General features: G+C 32.3%; 1 protein-coding gene and 1 pseudogene across 1 annotated transcript; one reads left to right on the forward strand and one right to left on the reverse strand.

Annotated features, from left to right (window-relative positions):
* The first annotated feature begins 3,687 nt into the window (after positions 1–3,687).
* On the forward strand, positions 3,688–19,098 carry LOC139850230 (uncharacterized). Its single transcript, XM_071839815.1, has 8 exons — positions 3,688–3,927; positions 4,482–4,553; positions 4,965–5,078; positions 5,178–6,735; positions 7,268–7,812; positions 7,858–8,057; positions 10,570–10,711; positions 18,961–19,098. The coding sequence occupies exons 1-8, from the start codon at positions 3,688–3,690 to the stop codon at positions 19,096–19,098; spliced, it is 3,009 nt and encodes a 1,002-aa protein (XP_071695916.1).
* Positions 4,062–4,175, reverse strand: LOC139851158 (small nucleolar RNA R71; annotated as a pseudogene).
* Positions 19,099–21,428: the final 2,330 nt, after the last annotated feature.

Below are 21,428 nucleotides of genomic sequence, written 5' to 3' on the forward strand. Positions count from 1 at the left end.
AAGCTTGAATACATGCTACGTGCATGTGTTATTGATTTCGGAAATAGTTGGGATCGACATCTACCGTTAGCAGAATTTTCCAACAATAACAGCTACCATTCAAGCATTGAGATGGTGCCGTTTGAAGCACTTTATGGTAGAAAGTGCAGGTCTCCGATTTGTTGGAGTGAAGTGGGGGATAAACAGATTACGGGTCCGGAGATAATACAAGAAACTACCGAGAAGATCATCCAAATTCAACAACGGTTGAAAACCGCCTAAAGTCGACAAAAGAGCTACGCTGACATTAAAAGAAAAGATATAGAATTTGAAATTGGAGAGATGGTCATGCTTAAAGTTGCACCTTGGAAAGGTGTTCTTTGATTTGGTAAACGAGGGAAATTAAATCCAAGGTATATTGGACCATTCAAGATTATTGATCGTGTCGGACCAGTAGCTTACCGACTTGAGTTACCTCAATAACTCACGGCTGTACATAATACTTTCCACGTCTCGAATTTGAAGAAATGTTTTGCTAAAGAAGATCTCACTATTCCGTTAGATGAAATCCAAATCAACGAAAAACTTCAATTCATCGAAGAACCCGTCGTAATAATGGATCGTGAGGTTAAAAGACTTAAGCAAAATAAGATATCAATTGTTAAGGTTCGGTGGAATGCTCTTAGAGGACCGAGTTCACCTGGGAACGAGAAGATCAGATGAAGAAGAAATACCCGCATTTATTTCCAGAAGATACGTCAACACCTCCAACTACTTAAAATTTCGGGACGAAATTTATTTAACGGGTAGGTACTGTAGTGACCCGAACTTTTCCATGTTTATATATATATATATATATATATATATATATATATATATATATATATATATATATATATATATATATATATATATATATATATATATATATATATATATATATATATATATATTAAATTAAATTGTTATTTACATGATTAAGTGTTTCCAACATGTTAAGCAATCAAACTTGTTAAGACTTGATTAATTGAAATAGGTTTCATATAGACATTTGACCACCGAAGTGACCGGTGATTCACGAACGTTAAAACTTGTAAAAACTATATGATGACATATATATGATTATATATATAGTTAACATGATATTATGATAAGTAAGTATCTCATTAGGTATTTTAACAATGAGTTATATACATAAAATTGAGTTTAATGAATTAAGAAACTCGAAACGATACATATAACGATTATCGTTATAACAACTTCTTACTAAATACATATGAATCATATTAAGATATTGATACACTATATTTAATCATGATAAATTATAAGTAAACATGTCATTAAGTGTATTAACAATGAAATACATATGTAAAAACAAGACTACTAACTTAATGATTTCGAAACGAGACATATATGTAACGATTATCATTGTATTGACATTTAAATGTATATATATCATATTAAGATATATTAATATATCATAATATCATGATAATATAATAATTTAACATCTCATTAGATATAATAAACACTGGGTTAACAACATTTAACAAGATCGTTAACTTAAAGGTTTCGAATCAACATTTACATGTAACGACTAACGATGACTTAACGACTCAGTTAAAATTTATATACATGTAGTGTTTTAATATGTATTCATACACTTTTGAAAGACTTCAAGACACTTATCAAAATACTTCTACTTAACAAAAATGCTTACAATTACATCCTCGTTCAGTTTCATCAACAATTCTACTCGTATGCACCCGTATTCGTACTCGTACAATACACAACTTTTAGATGTATGTACTATTGGTATATACACTCCAATGATTAGATCTTAGCAGCCCATGTGAGTCACCTAAAACATGTGGGAACCATCATTTGGCAACTATCATGAAATATCTCATAAAATTATAAAAATATGAGTAATCATTCATGACTTATTTACATGTAAACAAAATTACACATCCTTTATATCTAATCCATATACCAACGAACAAAAACACCTACAAACACTTTCATTCTTCAATTTTATTCATCTAATTAATCTCTCTCAAGTTCTATCTTCAAGTTCTAAGTGTTCTTCATAAATTCTACAAGTTCTAGTTTCATAAAATCAAGAATACTTCCAAGTTTGCTAGCTTACTTCCAATCTTGTAGAGTGATCATCCAACCTTAAGAAATCTTTCTTATTTACAGTAAGATATCTTTCTAATACAAGGTAATACTCATATTCAAACTTTGATTCAATTTCTATAACTATAACAATCTTATTTCGAGTGGAAATCTTACTTGAACTTGTTTTCGTGTCATGATTCTACTTCAAGAACTTTCAAGCCATCCAAGATCCTTTGAAGCTAGATCCATTTGTATCTTTTCCAGTAGATTTATCCACAAAACTTGAGGTATTAATTATGTTCATAACATCATTCGATTCATACATATAAAGCTATCTTATTCGAAGATTTAAACTTGAAATCACTAGAACATAGTTTAGTTAATTCTAAACTTGTTCGCAAACAAAAGTTAATCCTTCTAACTTGACTTTTAAAATCAACTAAACACATGTTATATATCTATATGATATGCTAACTTAATGATTTAAAACCTGGAAACACTAAAAACACCGTAAAACCGGACATATGCCGTCGTAGTAACACCGCGGGCTGTGTTGGGTTTGATAATTAAAAACTATGATAAACTTTGATTTAAAAGTTGTTCTTCTGAGAAATGATTTTTCTTATGAACATGAAACTATATCCAAAAATCATCGTTAAACTCAAAGTGGAAGTATGTTTTTCAAAATGGTCATCAAGACGTCGTTCTTTCGACTTAAATGACTACCTCTTACAAAAATGACTTGTAACTTATATTTCTGACTATAAACCTATACTTATTCTGTTTAGATTCATAAAATAGAGTTCAATATGAACCCCATCCAAAGTACCTATTGGTCCTAAAGATAGATCTATTGGGCCTAACGAACCCCATCCAAAGTACCGGATGCTTTAGTACTTCGAATTCGTTTTTATCATGTCCGAAGGATTTACCGGAATGATAGGGGATATTCTTATATGCATCTTGTTAATGTCGGTTACCAGGTGTTCACCATATGAATGAATTTTATCTCTATGTATGGGATGTATATTGAAATATAAAATCTTGTGGTCTATTATTATGATTTGATAATATATAGGATAAACCTATAACTCACCAACATTTTTGTTGATATTTTAAGCATGTTTATTCTCAGGTGATTATTAAGAGCTTCCGCTGTTGCATACTAAAATAAGGACAAGATTTGGAGTCCATGCTTGTATGATATTATGTAAAAACTGCATTCAAGAAACTTATTTTTGATGTAATATGTTCTTATTGTAAACCATTATATAATGGTCGTGTGTAAATGGTATATTTTAGATTATCATTATTTGATAATCTACGTAATGCTTTTTAAACCTTTATCGATAAAATAAAGGTTATGATTGTTTTAAAAATGAATGCAGTCTTTGAAAAACATCTCATATAGAGGTCAAAACCTCGCGACGAAATCAATTAATATGGAACGTTTATAATCAATATGAACGGAACATTTCAGCTTCAGCATCCACTCAAACATAGTTAGAGTCACATCCGATTATTCCACCAAACTCTCCTAAATCAGATTCCGATACTGAAGAGGAAGTTTTTGATCAACGAGACGAGATGGTCGAACAACCAAGAGGAGTAGACACCTACTACCAATCGGGTGATTTTGAGGATCATTCACCCATTCTTTATCCTGCACCGCCAGGAGGAAACAACCGACGATTTGAGGTCCGACCTCAACTCATTTCGATCTTGCCAACCTACCGAGGTATGGCTAACGAGGAACCATATGAACACATTACTGAATTTAACGAGATATGTGCTACTAATCTGGTAAACGGTTTCACTGATGATGAGGTACGTCTTCGATTATTCCCTTATTTACTTAAGGATAAGGCAAAAAGATGGTTTCTCTCCTTGCCCGCCCGGAGTATTAATACTTGGGCGGAGATGAAAAAATGATTTTTAGAGGAATTTTACCCCATAAGTAAAACTTCAGACATGCGTACGCAAATAAAATCTTTTAAACAATTACCGGGTGAATTATTTCATGAAGCGTATGAACGTTTGAAGGAGTTACTTAGGGCATGCCCGCATCATGAAATACCCAAGTGGGAATTGGTTAAAGTTTTTTATGATAGTTTAGATTCCCAAAACAGGCAGTTTCTTTTAGCAGCTAGTGGTGGGGCGTTTTTAACTCGGTCTAGTGATGACGAGTAGACATTCTTTGAACAGTTAAGCAAGGGTTCAAAAACCTAAGCTTCGGTTAATCGTAAACAACCTAGTACCTCCCGAGTAAATCATGTTTCTGACTCGGGAAGCTCATCTAGGAACTTAGAGCAAGAATTAAATGATTTGAAAATGCTTATATTTAACAACCCAAACCAAGGTCTTGCTTGTAATGTTTCCAGGTTCAGGAAGTGTGTGAGATTTGTGGAGATCCTTCTCACTTTGCATACAGATGCAGAAATGGGATTCCATCGGTAAATCAGCAAATGGTGGAATAACAAGTTAACGAGGTTCAGGGATGAAGATTTGATCCATACTCCAACACATATAATCCTGGTTGGAGAAATCATCCTAATTTCAGTTGGAGCAACAACAACGCTCTGAATGCTAACCAAGGGAACCAAGTTAGACCACAAAACAACTTCCAAAACCAGGGTAATTTTCAGAATCAAGGCAACTATCAAAGGAACTATCAAAACCCTTATCCCAACAACCGCAACCAAAACCAAAACAATTACCAAAATCAAGGCCAAAACCAAAACCAAAACTAAAACAGTACTTCATCCAATCAACCATCTAGCTCGGATGCTAAGATGGATGCGTTCATCTCCGAAATGCGAAAAATGATATAAGTGCAAAATAAGTCGATTGGTGCATTGGCTAAGGAGATCGATAATGTAGCGGAAAGTAAGGGAAATAGGGAACCAGGTACAATCCCAAACTACACGGTTCTAAATCCGAATCATAAGGAGCAAGGAAAAGGGCATAGTGTTAACATGGTAGGTACCTTGAGAAGTGGAAAGAAGTATGACAATAAGGTTGGTGAAAAAGAGGTAGTGTAACAAGAGTCAAGTAAGTCTCCTATTGTTCTTGGCGAGGAAGAGGTAAGTGAAAATGATAACCATGGGGAGGGGGTGAAAAAGACCGAACCAATCGTTAATGAGACCGGGGAAGCGGAGACGGAATCAAAAACCGTCCCATTTCCCAAGGCCTTAGAGTCCCCAAACCAATTCCCTTATGGGAAAAAGGGACCACAACCAGAGGACATGTGGGAAACATTTAAACAGGTTAAGATAAATTTGCCCCTTCTCGATGCTATTAGGCAAGTCCCGTCTTATGCTAAATTTTTAACGGACATTTGCACTGAAAAGAGGAAGCAAAGGGCGACTTTACCTAAAAAGGTGGAACTAACCGAGCACCTAAGTGATGTTGTTTCAGGTACACTTCCACCTAAGTTTAAGGACCCAGGGACCCCATTGATAGCTGTGACTGTAGGAAATGTGAATGTGAAAAAGGCGTTGTTGGACCTAGGAGCTAGCATCAATATTTTACTTTTTTGTCTAGTTGACCGATTTGAATTGGGCCTAATGAAAAGAACCGTCATAATTATTCAACTAGCGGACCAATCAATTAAAACGCCTAGGGGGATATTAGAAGATGTAATAGTAAAAGTGGAGGATTTCTATTACCCAGTTGACTTTGTTGTTATGGATATTGAACCTAGGAATAGGGATGCCCAACCCACTATAATCTTGGGACGCCTGTTCTTGGCCACCATTAATGCTTACATTAATTGTCGAACGGGTGCTATGGACATATCTTTCGGTAATCGCAAGATGAGGATTAATATCTTTAATTCTCTTCATACACCGAATGTCCATGAATGCTATTGGATAGATGTGATTGATGAATTAGTGGAAAAACATACTTCGCACCTAATAACCAACGACCCAGTAGAAATATTATGCTTAGGTGATGAAGAGGATGTTGAGTGTGAAGAGATCAAGGCAGTAGAATTAGCAGTAGCAAGTACAATGGATGCTAGGTTGCCACCGTGGACTCATAAATATGAGCCACTACCTAAATCCATTGATACTAATACGAGACCTTCACTAGAGTCACCACCGACTCTTGAGTTAAAAAACTTACCTTCTCATTTGAAGTATGCATTTTTGGGTACTAACGGCACTTTGCCAGTTATTATTGCTTCAGATTTGACAGGTGTGCAGGAAAAAGCTTTAATAGAAGTACTTCATAAGTACAAGGTAGCAATAGGATGGACTATAGCTGATTTGAAAGGGATAAGTCCCTCAGTGTGTATGCATAGGATAGTTACAGATCCGGAGGTTAAACCTGCTCGTGATACACAATGCAGGTTAAACCCGAACATGCAGGAGGTTGTAAAGAAGGAAGTTCTCAAGTGGTTAGATGCGGGGATTATTTTCCTTATTTCACACAGTCAGTGGGTAAGCCCCACGCAAACAGTGCCAAAGAAAGCTGGGATAACGGTTATGGAAACTGAGGAAGGTGAAAAGATCACAACCGGTCCCGTGACGGGTTGGTGGGTATGTATTGATTACAGGAAGCTAAACGCTGCAACTTCAAAGGATCACTTTCCCTTGCCTTTTATTGATCAAATCATCGAAAAGTTGTCAGGTCAGAAATTTTATTGTTTCTTAGATGGGTATTCGGGATACAACCAAATACCTATTCACCCTAATGACCAAGAAAAAATGACTTTTACTTGTCCTTATGGAACTTATGCTTTTAGACGAATGCCTTTTAGTTTATGTAATGCACATGCTACCTTTCAAAGGTGTATGATGAGTATTTTCTCAGAGTTTATAGGCGAGTCTTTAGAAATTTTCATGGATGATTTTTCAATATTTGGCAAGTCTTTTGAGTAGTGTTTGAATATGTTGGAAAAAGTTTTAAAAAGATGTACCGAGACCAACCTTGTCCTTAGTTGGGAAAAGAGCCACTTTATGGTAAGGGAAGGGGTGGTTTTTGGGACACATTGTGTCCGAATGGGGATTTGAAGTAGATAGGGTAAAAGTTCAACTTATTGCTACGTTACCTCCACCGACCAATGTTAAGGGGGTAAGATCGTTTTTGGGGTATGCGGGTTTCTATCGTAGGTTTATCAAGGATTTTAGCGTTATTTCTAAACTATTGTGTAATTTGTTAGTAAAAGACGCACCTTTTGACTTTGATGACCAATGTAAGGAAGCATTCAATACCCTTAAGCGTAAGTTGACCGAAGCACCCATTTTGCAATCACCCGATTGGACCAAACCATTTGAAATTATGTGCGATGCTAGTGTTTTTGCGGCTGGGGCTGTTTTGGGTCAAAGAGTTGATAGGAAACCGGTTGTTATCTATTATGCTAGTAAGACGTTCTCGGATGCCCAAGTGAACTATACCACAACCGAGAAGGAATTATTAGCGGTAGTGTTTGCCTTAGACAAATTTAGATCATACTTGTGGGGGTCTAAGGTAGTTGTCTTTTCGGACCATAGTGCCTTAAGGCACTTGCTTGAGAAGAAAGAGTCTAAGCCTAGATTTATTAGGTGGATTTTATTGCTACAAGAGTTTGATTTGAAAATAAGAGATAAAAAGGGTATAGAAAATGTGGTAGCTGACCATTTATCTAGGATACCCCCGCCACCGTTTGACCCTGCTAAACCAATCCAGGAAAATTTCCCGGACGAGTGTTTGTTTAGTGTTGTGCAGGTACCTTAGTTCGCACATATTGTTAATTATTTGGTGACTAACAAGATACCGGAGCATTGGAACAAGCACAAGAGGGATTACTTTTTATCGCAGGTTAAGCATTATATTTGGGAGGACCCGGTTCTTTACCGAATTGGACCCGAGCAAATCATAAGAAGATGTGTGGCGGAAGATGAGCATAAGGACATTCTAGTTCATTGTCATACTTTCGCATGTGGAGGACACTACGGAGTCAAGAAAACCGGGTACAAAGTACTCGACTCAGGTTTCTTTTGGCCTACTATTTTTAAAGATGCATGTGAGTATGTTAAAAATTGTGCTAGGTGTCAAAGAATGGGGGGAATCTATAAACGTAATGAAATGCCCATGAACCCTATTTTGGTTTGCGAAATTTTTGACGTTTGGGGCATAGACTTTATGGGACCCTTTCTGTGACGCCCCGTCCTAATCCATCCGGACGAAGTCCATATTGATTATAAACGATTCATAATAGTTGATTACATCGCGAGGTACTTGACCTCTAAATGATACATTTTACAAACATTGCATTCGTTTTTAAAAGACAAACTTTCATTTCATCGAAAGTTGACAGGTATGCATACCATTTCATAATATCCAACTATAAATGACCTAATCCGTCATTTACTTAATAATAATCTCTAATGAACTTCAACGACTCGAATGCAATGTCTTTTGAAAAATGTCATGAATGACTCCAAGTAATATCCTTAAAATGAGCTAATGCACAGCGGAAGATTTCTTTCAAACCTGAGAATAAACATGCTTTCAAGTGTCAACCAAAAGGTTGGTGAGTTCATTAGTTTATAGTTATCATTTCATTTTCATCATTTTAATAGACCACAAGATTTTAAATATTATAAAACGTGCAGAAGTCCCATTCCAACTGCACAAAAAAAATATCTTTCATATGAAGAACACCTGGTGAGGATTCAAAATATAATAGTAACCATCTGTACCGGTCTTTACACCCCACGGCTGAACACATGTTTATAAAATATAGGACAACCGGAGCTAAAATGTCATAAATAATAAACCATCCACCCGGCTCGGGAGCTCATACGCTCTAACGGAAACCGGGGGCTAATGTGTGTCATAATAATCAACCCCAATCTCAGATAATTTTATCATAGAATGCAGTTAAGGTACTTGTGTCTATTGCGTCAAACATTTATAAAAGCACATGTATTCTTAGTCCCAAAAATGTAAAGAGTAAAAAGGGAATCAAATGAAACTCACGCATATAATTATTGTAAAACAGTTAATAAAACATTTGCATGTATTCTCAGCCCCAAAAATGTAAAGAGTAAAAGGGGAGTAAATGAAACTCACCATACTGTATTTTGTAGTAAAAATACATATAACGACATTGAACAAGTGTAAGGTTGGCCTCGGATTCACGAACCTATATTATTCATATATTTATTAATACATATATTTGTAATTGAGCAATTTCATATAGTATAACCTTATATAGTATATATTTAATTTGTATATATGTTTAAAAATGGTTATTATTTATATATATATATATATATATATATATATATATATATATTCTGAAAGTGCTTAATTTGTTATGTGTGAATATTTATAATAAAATTGTTAATATAAATTATTTCTTGCTTTTATGGAATATTACTTATAAGTAATAATATTAATAATAGTTGTATTTGGTAGTAATGATAATATATATAAAAAAAATAACATTACATATAATAATTATAATAAGAATCATAGTAATAATAATAATAATAATAATAATAATAATAATAATAATAATAATAATAATAATAATAATAATAATAATAATAATAATAATAATAATAATAATAATAATAATAATAATAATGTTATTAGCAGTAACAATGATAATAATAATAATAATTATATAGTTGTAATGATAACAAAATAACAATTTTTATAAAAGTGATAATAAGTTTAAATAATAACAATACTAATAATGATAATAATACTTGAGTTAATAATAATAGTAATAATAGTACTAAAAATGGTACAAATACTAATATTTACAAAAATACTAATAAGTTGTATTATTTTGTTAATAATAATAATAATAATAATAATAATAATAATAATAGTTATATAACTTATAATCATGGTAATAATAATAATAATTATAATACTAATAATAATTAATAATATTAGCATTTAACATTAATGAATAATAATAATAATAATAATAATAATAATAATAATAATAATAATAATAATAATAATAATAATAATAATAATAATAATAATTACTAATAATAATGATCATAGGAATGAAATTAAGAGTGTATACCCCTATTGAAGCCTTTTCAAAAAAAACTTTGCTCCATACGAGACTCGAACCCATGACCTCTCGGACACCAGACAACACCCACGACCACTCCACCAAATCAGTTTTTCTGATTAAACTGCTACCCGTTTTTATCTAACTAGTTTGTTACGTTTCCAGCTTCATCTTCCTCCTTAATTTCGGTCCAACAGATAAACAACACTTGGCCCAACTTAAACTCGGCCCAACAACAAAACACTTACACGACCCAATACCCAAAATAGATCAATTAGTCTCAAGTTGTTTTGTTAATAAAAATGATTTATATTTTCTTCCGGCATTTTGATCTTCGACAGCCGCCACCATCAAGAAGGAAAAAAAATAGTCGCAGGTCATCATTGCTCAATCCTCATCATCAATCTTCTTCTATTCATCATTTTTTTTTATCGTAATAGCAACATAACGATTCAAATAGTAGCGGGTATCACAATAATGGTGGTGGGTTTAGGTGGCTTCGTGGGAATGAAACATATAGAAGCAAACGGATGGTGTTCTAAACCAAAAAAGAAATATGGAATAATGGTTGCAGCTGAAAAGGTTCTACTATGGTGGTGATTCGGTTATTAAGAAAGACAGAAAAAATATAATAAGAGAGAGAGATGGACGTGATGGTGGCCGGTGGTTCACTGTGGTAACCGGTGGACTGTGGTGGTTGTGATTATGGTGGTCGATGATGAGGAGATGGTGGCGAGTTGGTGTTGGGTTGTTTGAGGTTGTGGGTGGCGGCTCTAAAGTTGTGAAGTGGGTTTGTAACGGGTGATCGACCACAAGGGTGTTCGGTTATGTTCAATGATAATCAATGATGATGGTTGTGTTATTATTAGTAATCGAAGGTATTTTGAGTTTTCGTTGAATAATTTAGAACAAGTGGATTATTGGGTTATGAGTTGCAACTTAACCGAATCATGTGTGTTATAACATGATTTGATGAAAGTGTTGTCATTTGGATGTAGTAAGGATATGGTAATAATAATAGATGGAACGTAGCAAGTGGCTCAAATGGTTGATGTTTTAACAAGAATGTGATGATGGTTTGGTGTTAATCAAACTCAAAAATAATAGTAAAAGCATATTGTTGTAGTAGTAACAAATTCGCAAGGTGATGTGGGTTATTGTATTAGATGAGGAAGAGAAAACAAGTGGTGGTTGTCATTGCGGTTAAAGATGGTGGGTTTAGATGGTGGTCATCGGTTTTGAAGTGGGTGCTCGTTTAGGTGAAGATGGTGATCAAGGTGGGTTTGTGTAATGGTCAATTTAGTTTCAAATGAATGTTGTTCAATTATATCTTGGTCCTACGTTTGTACTACTATACTACTAAATCACATGTTAATGCTCTTAAAATTAGAATTGCAGAAAATAGAAATTAAGAGAGAGTAATATAAAGAATGGAAGAAAGTTAAATAGAAAGAAACAAAGAAACTAGTGGTGGGTGTGTGTGGTGATCGATGGTTGAACTATGGATTGGTTCATGGAATGCAATATGTGCATAAATAATGTATATCTTATAATACCCTGTAAGGAATCAATTGCAAAACAAAAACAGTGTTTTAATCATTCAACTCATGGTACCATAAATATATATAATAATATAAATAATATAATAATAAATGTTAATGAATCACAATGTGCATATTGATAACAGTTCAGCATCCGTAACATTTGTTCCTTTCTACCGACAGTTTTTCACGGACTGTGTATCGTGCACTATTTAAAATCAGTGTTGGATAAAAGTCTCCAGAAAAATCCCAAATTTTTACAGTAATTATCTTTATTTATTTTAGTAATTATGGTATAAAATTTGGCCATTAATTATTAAATAAAAATTACATCAATTGCCCCTCTTAATTTTGGGTAAAATATAAAAAGTGCTAAAATTAAATAACTAGATCCTAAATACATTTTTAGTAAGCCTAAAATTTATAAAACTCATTTTTGGATCACCATTTATTTTAAAATCATATAAGTTCGAATTAAACTTCTCTAAATAATATGAAAGTTAACTAGTTAATCGCCTATATAGGAAAACGAACAGGAACTCCACTAACCATTGCCTAGTTCCCGCTAATTGTCACTTTTGTTCCGAATACCGTTAAAAAGAAATGATTGCTCAAATCAACGCGGACCTTATAATAGAGACTCATAATCATACAATGTATCTGATAAATCAATATCTTGATATTATCTTTTAATCTCGTCGATAAATATATTAAACAAATATGTTCATGTAAAGTACTATTCATTTAAATACTTTGTTAACATTTCAAGTTATAATCTACACACACACACACACACACACACACACACATATATATATATATATATATATATATATATATATATATATATATATATATATATATATATATATATAATCATATTCATTTACTTAATGGTTCGTGAATCGTCGTAATTTGGTCAAGGTTAAATGAATGTATGAACATATTTTAAGATTTTTGAGGTTCAACTTAACAACTTTGCTTATCATTTCGGAATAATATAAAGATTAAAGTTTAAATTTGATCAGAAATTTCCGGGTCATCACAGTACCTATCCGTTAAAGAAATTTCATCCCGAAAATTGATCGAGGTCGTCATGGCTAACTATAAAAATGTTTTCATGACGAATATGAGTTGATAAATAGAGTTTTATCATCATTGAATAATATAGATAAAACAATTTGATTACGCGAAGAGTATAAGTGAAGTTATCGCAAGAGTGTAAAATGAATAAATGTATATTCGTTTTAACTGGTGACGTAGTTATGGTTGATTTGCTGGAATTCAAGGGATTTAAAGAAAATCTCCATAATAAGATTTGGTTCTTCGATGATTTAGGAAATTAGAATCTTCTTTAATTAAATGCAATAATCTGTTTCGATTTCTCTGTCGGACTTTTATTATAAATCCACCTCCTTTGTTTCCTTATTCTCCAAATCTCACACCTTCTATTCTCTCTCCTTAATTCATACTTTAAAACATTCGTCAATATGCTCCATCCCATTCTGATCCTTGATATACTCTTAACTTTTATATCTGTTATTCTTCTCTTTCATCTACCACCAGAGGATTTTATTTACTTCTACTATTACCTTGGGGTTATAGTGCTTTTAATTTTCCCGTGCCTTTACGTGGCAATACGTATTGATATGCACGGTTTGTAATTTATGTGTTTATATTTTCTTTTATATTCAAGAGTTCCATACTTTTGTCTCCTCTTCCCGACTTCAAGTCAAGCGAATAATGGTCCGGAATTCGTAGGTATGGATTTTGAAATGAACTTAGTTAATGTTCTAAGAAAGAAATTGTAATAATACGATCTTGATTTGGCAAATTACCAGAATATCCGGAAAGATAGAACTATCAAGAAGATATGTTCTTAATATATTTGGAGATTGAGTAGAATGCAAGAGTCGTGCAAATGGCACATGATGATGGTATGTTCTGTGAATCATCACGTTCAATTAGAAACTCAACATGAATTACTGTAATATAATCACGTTGATCAAGTGTCATTATATTATACTAACTCATTCATCAGTTCCCAACACTACTTCAAACCATTCATATTTTAAATTCGAAGGTTCACAGAATATAGAAACTAAAACAGTTTCCTTTTATGATAAAATACAGATAGCGCAGAGAGATAATTAATATCGAACGAGAATATTTATAAAGATATCTTCAGAAATATTGAGGATATTAATAAAGAAAGGTACGATGATATCTTAGGATATCAGAATCAAATTGGGATGAAGAAATTCATTCACGATGATTTAGAGCGATTAAAGAGCAAGGTATTTGCTAAAGATTTCATCAGAAATAGAATCATCAGGATTCTTTATGTACAAGTTTAGTCCTTGTGATTTGTTCAGAGTCTCCTTCCTGGTTTGTTCAATTCGTTTTCCAGTACAAAATTTTCCATTGAGTTTCCATCACTCCATTCTTTATCATCAAACTTTTGACTGTTAAGGCAGTCTTCAGTTTTCACTGCTTCATCAGCTTTTTCAAAACTCAGAGATCTGATTCGTAAGCTAGATGACTTTTCAGGAATTTCAGAATTGAAAGATCATAATTCTAAGAGATAAATGTTATATGTGTACATATAACTGTTGATGTAGAAACGCTGAGAGATTTCATAATACTGATTGCTAATTCTCAGTAATTGATATGACAACTCTCGTTATAAGATGCGAATAAGTATATGATAGGGTTTTAATGAACAAATATAATGATTCCTCGGAGAGACTTAAGTCAATGAGTAATGAAGTTGCTGATAATTTTACTACTAATGTGGCGAGATATAAAAGATTCCCCAGTAATAATGGCGAAAGGGCAACGTATCTATCGAGGTTATAATAAGACTAGTCCGACTGAAAAGTCAAAGTGGACTTGCTGGAGCTGTGACAAAACTGGCTACTTTGAAAAGAAATTGCGTTGTTATTTTCGGAAATAACAATGACAAAGGAGCTAGCACAGATACGTGTTAAACGTTTCCTCAGGTTTCGAGTGTTTTCAGGTGTATAACTATATGCATCAATCTTTCCTTCCGTAGATGAAGTGCGGTGGGTTCATCTTCTCTATTGAGGTATTTTCAAGAATCATGAAAGATTTGAATGAAGATTGTAATCGTCAAGATACAAATGAGGTTTAAGATGAAATCAAGTGGCAAACTTAAAAATGTGTTTAGTTTCATCTGTTATAATCAATATTTTAATTCATTTTAATTGTCCACTGTTGGTAGTCCTCAGTTGATTATCACAGTTAGCTAAGAACAGTTAGCTAGGATTTTTTTAGCGTGGATTCTTAACAAAATTTCTCATAGTTAATTTGTTTGTTTCTAACAAATTTTATCCCGTCAAATGTTTCCTTCATTATGCCACTTGTTGGATTCTGATAGGTCAAAATTCAAATATAAAATTTGAATGGAAATGGTTATTCTGTGGTGAACGGATTCATACATCTGTGGATGTAAGTAGGATATGGAATGACTGTTGAATCAGATTTGAAGAATGTACAGTGTACTTATTAATGTGAAAACTAAATATTCCTCGGGTATTACCTACCCGTTAAAATATTTTAATCATTAACAGTTTGTACAAAAAAGTTTTTAATCACAATCTTTATGAAAATATATATACATATATATTTTCTTCAGATGTAATTATGGAGTTAATGAGTCAACATAATATTAGACTCATTTGATTTTTGATGTGAGCTAGAATAAGTAATCTCTAAAACTATTAGGATCCACATATTCTTCACAGAATATTAATGAAGTTATGGATCAATACTTCATCGTTAATTATTAGGATCCACATATTCTTAGCAGAATATTAATAAAGTTATGGTTGAATACTTCATTGTTAATTGTTGTTAGTACTCCTTGGTATCCATGGTTCGTATGATGTTGATGTTTGTGGAACAGATTGTGATGTTGAGGCTTGAGATGCGGATGTTATTGTTGGTGATGGTGGTACTGTTGATGTTACTGAAGCTGGTAAGTTTTGCACCATATTCTCCACATTGATTACTCGAGCGCGAAGTTCGTTGACTTATTACTCCGGGATGATTGTCGATAGGAACGGGCGAGAGAATAAGGTTTTGAATTTGAGATAGTATATAATCATAGCAAGATATTCAGAGAATGAGGGTGAAAATGGTGTTTCGAACAGGTTCATCAGTAAGTGATTCAGGTTCTTCGCCAAAAGGTGAATTCGGTTGGTGAAAGGAATCGCCTTCTTCGCGTCTCCGTTGATTGAGTCAACTACGAACTCATCAGATGAATTGGGGATGGCTGATTGATTGAGTCATTCTGGTGACGCTGCTTTCGGAGCTGGAGTGGGACTCCATATCGGAATCCGAGAGACTTGAACTAGTTGTGAGTTCTATTGCGTACGATTGAATAAAGGATTTTTCGATATGAAATGATTTTCGGATATCGGATAATATTCTAATTACATAGAATACCTATACATAGGACAGAAGATCCCATAGATTACGAAGGGAATTAAGGAAACGTGTCAGATAAATTCTTCAGTAACAGATACGCTAAGATATGAATTAGCAGATACGCTGAGATATGAATTTTAGCTATACACTATTCATGCAATCAATGCAGTAAGATGTGTGTAGACTAAGAATGATAAGCAGATAATTTTTGACAAGAATGATAAGCAAAACTTTTGACATGCAAACCAGGTTGAAGTCCAAACTCATTAATATAACCTAACAACTACTAGGTCGAAGTCCAGACTTAACTAATGCATCCTAACAACTCCTAGTTAGACACACTAATGTCGACCTGGTTCGCTACGACCACCGCTCTGATACCAACTGTGACGCCCCGTCCTAATCCATCCAGACGAAGTCCATATTGATTATAAATGATTCATAATAGTTGATTACATCGCGAGGTACTTGACCTCTAAATGATACATTTTACAAACATTGCATTCGTTTTTAAAAGACAAACTTTCATTTCATTGAAAGTTGACAGGTATGCATACCATTTCATAATATCCAACTATAAATGACCTAATCCGTCATTTATTTAATAATAATCTCTAATGAACTTCAACGACTCGAATGCAACGTCTTTTGAAAAATGTCATGAATGACTCCAAGTAATATCCTTAAAATGAGCTAATGCACAGCAGAAGATTTCTTTCAAACCTGAGAATAAACATGCTTTCAAGTGTCAACCAAAAGGTTGGTGAGTTCATTAGTTTATAGTAATCATTTCATTTTCATCATTTTAATAGACCACAAGATTTTAAATATTATAAAACGTGCAGAAGTCCCATTCCAACTACACAAAAAAAAATATCTTTCATATGAAGAACACCTGGTGAGGATTCAAAATATAATAGTAACCATCTGTGCCGGTCTTTCACCCCACGGCTGAATACATGTGCCTTCAAAATATAGAACCTCTGTGCCGGTGTTTACACCCCACGGCTGAACACATGTTTATAAAATATAGGACAACCGGTGCCAAAATGTCATAAATTATAAACCATCCACCTGGCTCGGGAGCTCATACGCTCTAACGGAAACTGGGGGCTAATGCGTGTCATAATAATCAACCCCAATCCCAGATAATTCTATCATAGAATGCAGTTAAGGTACTTGTGTCTATTGCGTCAAACATTTATAAAAGCGCATGTATTCTCAGTCCCAAAAATGTAAAGAGTAAAAAGGGAATCAAATGAAACTCACGCATATAATTATTGTAAAACAGTTAATAAAACATTTGCATGTATTCTCAGCCCCAAAAATGTAAAGAGTAAAAGGGGAGTAAATAAAACTCACCGTACTGTATTTTGTAGTAAAAATACATATAACGACATTGAACAAGTGTAAGATTGGTCTCGGATTCACGAACCTATATTATTCATATATTTATTAATACATATATTTGTAATTGAGCAATTTCATATAGTATAACCTTATATAGTATATATTTAATTTGTATATATGTTTAAAATTGGTTATTATATATATATATATATATATATATATATATATATATATATATATATATATATATATATATATATATATATATATATATATATATATATATATATATATATATATATATATATATATATATATATATATATATATATATATATATATATATATATATATATTGTAAAAGTGCTTAATTTGTTATGTGTGAATATTTATAATAAAATTGTTAATATAAATAATTTCTTGCTTTTATGGAATATTACTTATAAGTAATAATATTAATAATAGTTGTATTTGGTAGTAATGATAATATATATATATATAAAAATAACATTACATATAATAATTATAATAAGAATCATAGTAATAATAATAATAATAATAATAATAATAATAATAATAATAATAATAATAATAATAATAATAATGTTATTAGCAGTAACAATGATAATAATAATAATAATTATATAGTTGTAATGATAACAAAATAACAATTTTTATAAAAGTGATAACAAGTTTTAATAATAACAATACTAATAATGATAATAATACTTGAGTTAATAATAATAGTAATAATAGTACTAAAAATGGTACAAATACTAATATTTACGAAAATACTAATAAGTTGTATTATTTTGTTAATAATTATAATAATAATAGTTATATTACTTATAATCATGGTAATAATAATAATAATTATAATACTAATAATAATTAATAATATTAGCATTTAATATTAATGAATAATAATAATAATAATAATAATAATAATAATAATAATAATAATAATAATAATAATAATAATAATAATAATAATAATAATAATAATAATAATTACTAATAATAATGATCATAGGAATGAAATTAAGAGTGTATACCCCTATTGAAGCCTTTTCAAAAAAAAACTTTGCTCCATACGAGACTCGAACCCATGACCTCTCGGACACTCGACAACACCCACAACCACTCCACCAAATCAGTTTTTCTGATTAAACTGCAACCCGTTTTTATCTAACTAGTTTGTTACGTTTCCAGCTTCATCTTCCTCCTTAATTTCGGTCCAACAGATAAACTACACTTGGCCCAACTTAAACTCGGCCCAACAACAAAACACTTACACGACCCAATACCCAAAATAGATCAATTAGTCTCAAGTTGTTTTATTAATTAAAATGATTTATATTTTCTTCCGGCAATTTTGATCTTCGACAGCCGCCACCATCAAGAAGGAAAAAAAAATAGTCGTAGGTCATCATTGCTCAATCCTCATCATCAATTTTCTTCTATTCATCATTTTTTTTATTGTAATAGCAACATAACAATTCAAATAGTAGCGGGTATCACAATAATGGTGGTGGGTTTAGGTGGCTTCGTGGGAATGAAACAGATAGAAGCAAACGGATGGTGTTCTCGACCAAAACAGAAATATGGAATAATGGTTGCAGCTGAAAAGGTTCTACTGTGGTGGTGATTCGGTTATTAAGAAAGACAGAAAAAAATATAATAAGAGAGAGAGATGGACGTGATGGTGGCCGGTGGTTCACTGTGGTAACCGGTGGACTGTGGTGGTTGTGATTATGGTGGTCGGTGATGAGGAGATGGTGGTGAGTGGGTGTTGGGTTGTTTGAGGTTGTGGGTGGCGGCTCTAAAGTTGTGAAGTGGGTTTGTAACGGGTGATCGACCACAAGGGTGTTCGGTTATGTTCAATGATAATCAATGATGATGGTTGTGTTATTATTAGTAATCGAAGGTATTTTGAGGTTTCGTTGAATAATTTAGAACAAGTGGATTATTGGGTTATGAGTTACAACTTAACAGAATCATGTGTATTATAACATGATTTGATGAAAGTGGTGTCATTTGGATGTAGTAAGGATATGGTAATAATAATAGATGGAACGTAGCAAGTGGCTCAAATGGTTGTTATTTTAACAAGAATGTGATGATGGTTTGGTGTTAATCAAACTCAAAAATAAAAGTAAAAAGCATATTGTTGTAGTAGTAACAAATTAGCAAGGTGATGTGGGTTATTGTACTAGATGAGGAAGAGAAAACAAGTGGTGGTTATCGTTGTGGTTAAAGGTGGTGGGTTTAGATGGTGGTCATCAGTTTTAAAGTGGGTGCTCGTTTAGGTGAAGATGGTGATCAAGGTGGGTTTGTGTAATGGTCAATTTAGTTTCAAACGAATGTTGTTCGATTATATCTTGGTCCTTCGTTTGTACTACTATACTACTAAATCACATGTTAATGCTCTTAAAATTAGAATTGCAGAAAATGGAAATTAAGAGAGAGTAATATAAAGAATGGAAGAAAGTTAAATAGAAATAAACAAAGAAACTAGTGATGGGTGTGTGTGGTGATCGATGGTTGAACTATGGATTGGTTCATGGAATGCAATATGTGCATAAATAATGTATATCTTATAATACCCTGTAAGGAATCAATTGCAAAACAAAAACAGTGTTTTAATCATTCAACTCATGGTACCATAAATATATATAATAATATAAATAATATAATAATAATTGTTAATGAATCACAATGTGCATATTGATAACAGTTCAGCATCCGTAATATTTGTTCCTTTCTACCGACAGTTTTTCACGGACTGTGTATCGTGCACTATTTAAAATCAGTGGCGGATAAAAGTCTCCAGAAAAATTCCAAATTATTACAGTAATTATCTTTATTTATTTTAGTAATTATGGTATAAAATTTGGTCATTAATTATTAGATAAAAATTACATCAATTGCCCCTCTCAATTTTGGGTAAAATATAATAAGTGCTAAAATTAAATAAATAGATCCTAAATACATTTTTAGTAAGCCTAAAATTTATAAAACTCATTTTCGGATCACCATTTATTTTAAAATCATATAAGTTCGAATTAAATTTCTCTAAATAATATGAAAGTTAACTAGTTAATCGCTTATATAGGAAAACGAACAGGAACTCCACTAACCATTGTCTAGTTCCCGCTAATTGTCACTTTTGTTCCAAATACCGTTAAAAAGAAATGATTGCTTAAATCAACGCGGACCTCATAATAGAGACTCGTAATCATACAATGTATCTGATAAATCAATCTTTTGATATTATCTTTTAATATCGTCGATAAATATATTAAACAAATATGTTCATGTAAAGTACTATTCATTTAAATACTTTGTTAACATTTCAAGTTATAATCTATACACACACACATATATATATATACATACATACATACATATATATATATATATATATATATATATATATATATATATATATATATATATATATATATATATATATATATATATATATATATATATATATATATATATATATATATCATATTCATTTACTTAATGGTTCGTGAATCGTCGTAATTTGGTCAAGGTTAAATGAATGTATGAACACATTTTAAGATTTTTGAGGTTCAACTTAACAATTATGCTTATCGTGTCCGAATAATATAAAGATTAAAGTTTAAATTTGATCGGAAATTTCCGGGTCATCACACTTTCCCCCCGTCTTTTGGGTTTGAGTATATATTAGTAGCCATTGATTATGTCTCCAAGTGGGTGGAGGCTGAGGCTACTCGGACCAATGACCACAAAGTTGTCCTAAAGTTTGTTAAGAAAAATATTTTCTGTCGTCATGGTGTACCTAAGGCCATAATTAGTGATAGGGGTTCACACTTTAAGAACTCCCATTTTGCTAAACTTTTAAGGGATTATGGGGTAAATCACTGAATTGCTACGCCTTACCATCCTCAAAAAATTGGGCAAGT

The sequence above is a fragment of the Rutidosis leptorrhynchoides genome, chromosome 5 (assembly GCF_046630445.1).
Source record: "Rutidosis leptorrhynchoides isolate AG116_Rl617_1_P2 chromosome 5, CSIRO_AGI_Rlap_v1, whole genome shotgun sequence".
NCBI lineage: Eukaryota > Viridiplantae > Streptophyta > Magnoliopsida > Asterales > Asteraceae > Rutidosis > Rutidosis leptorrhynchoides.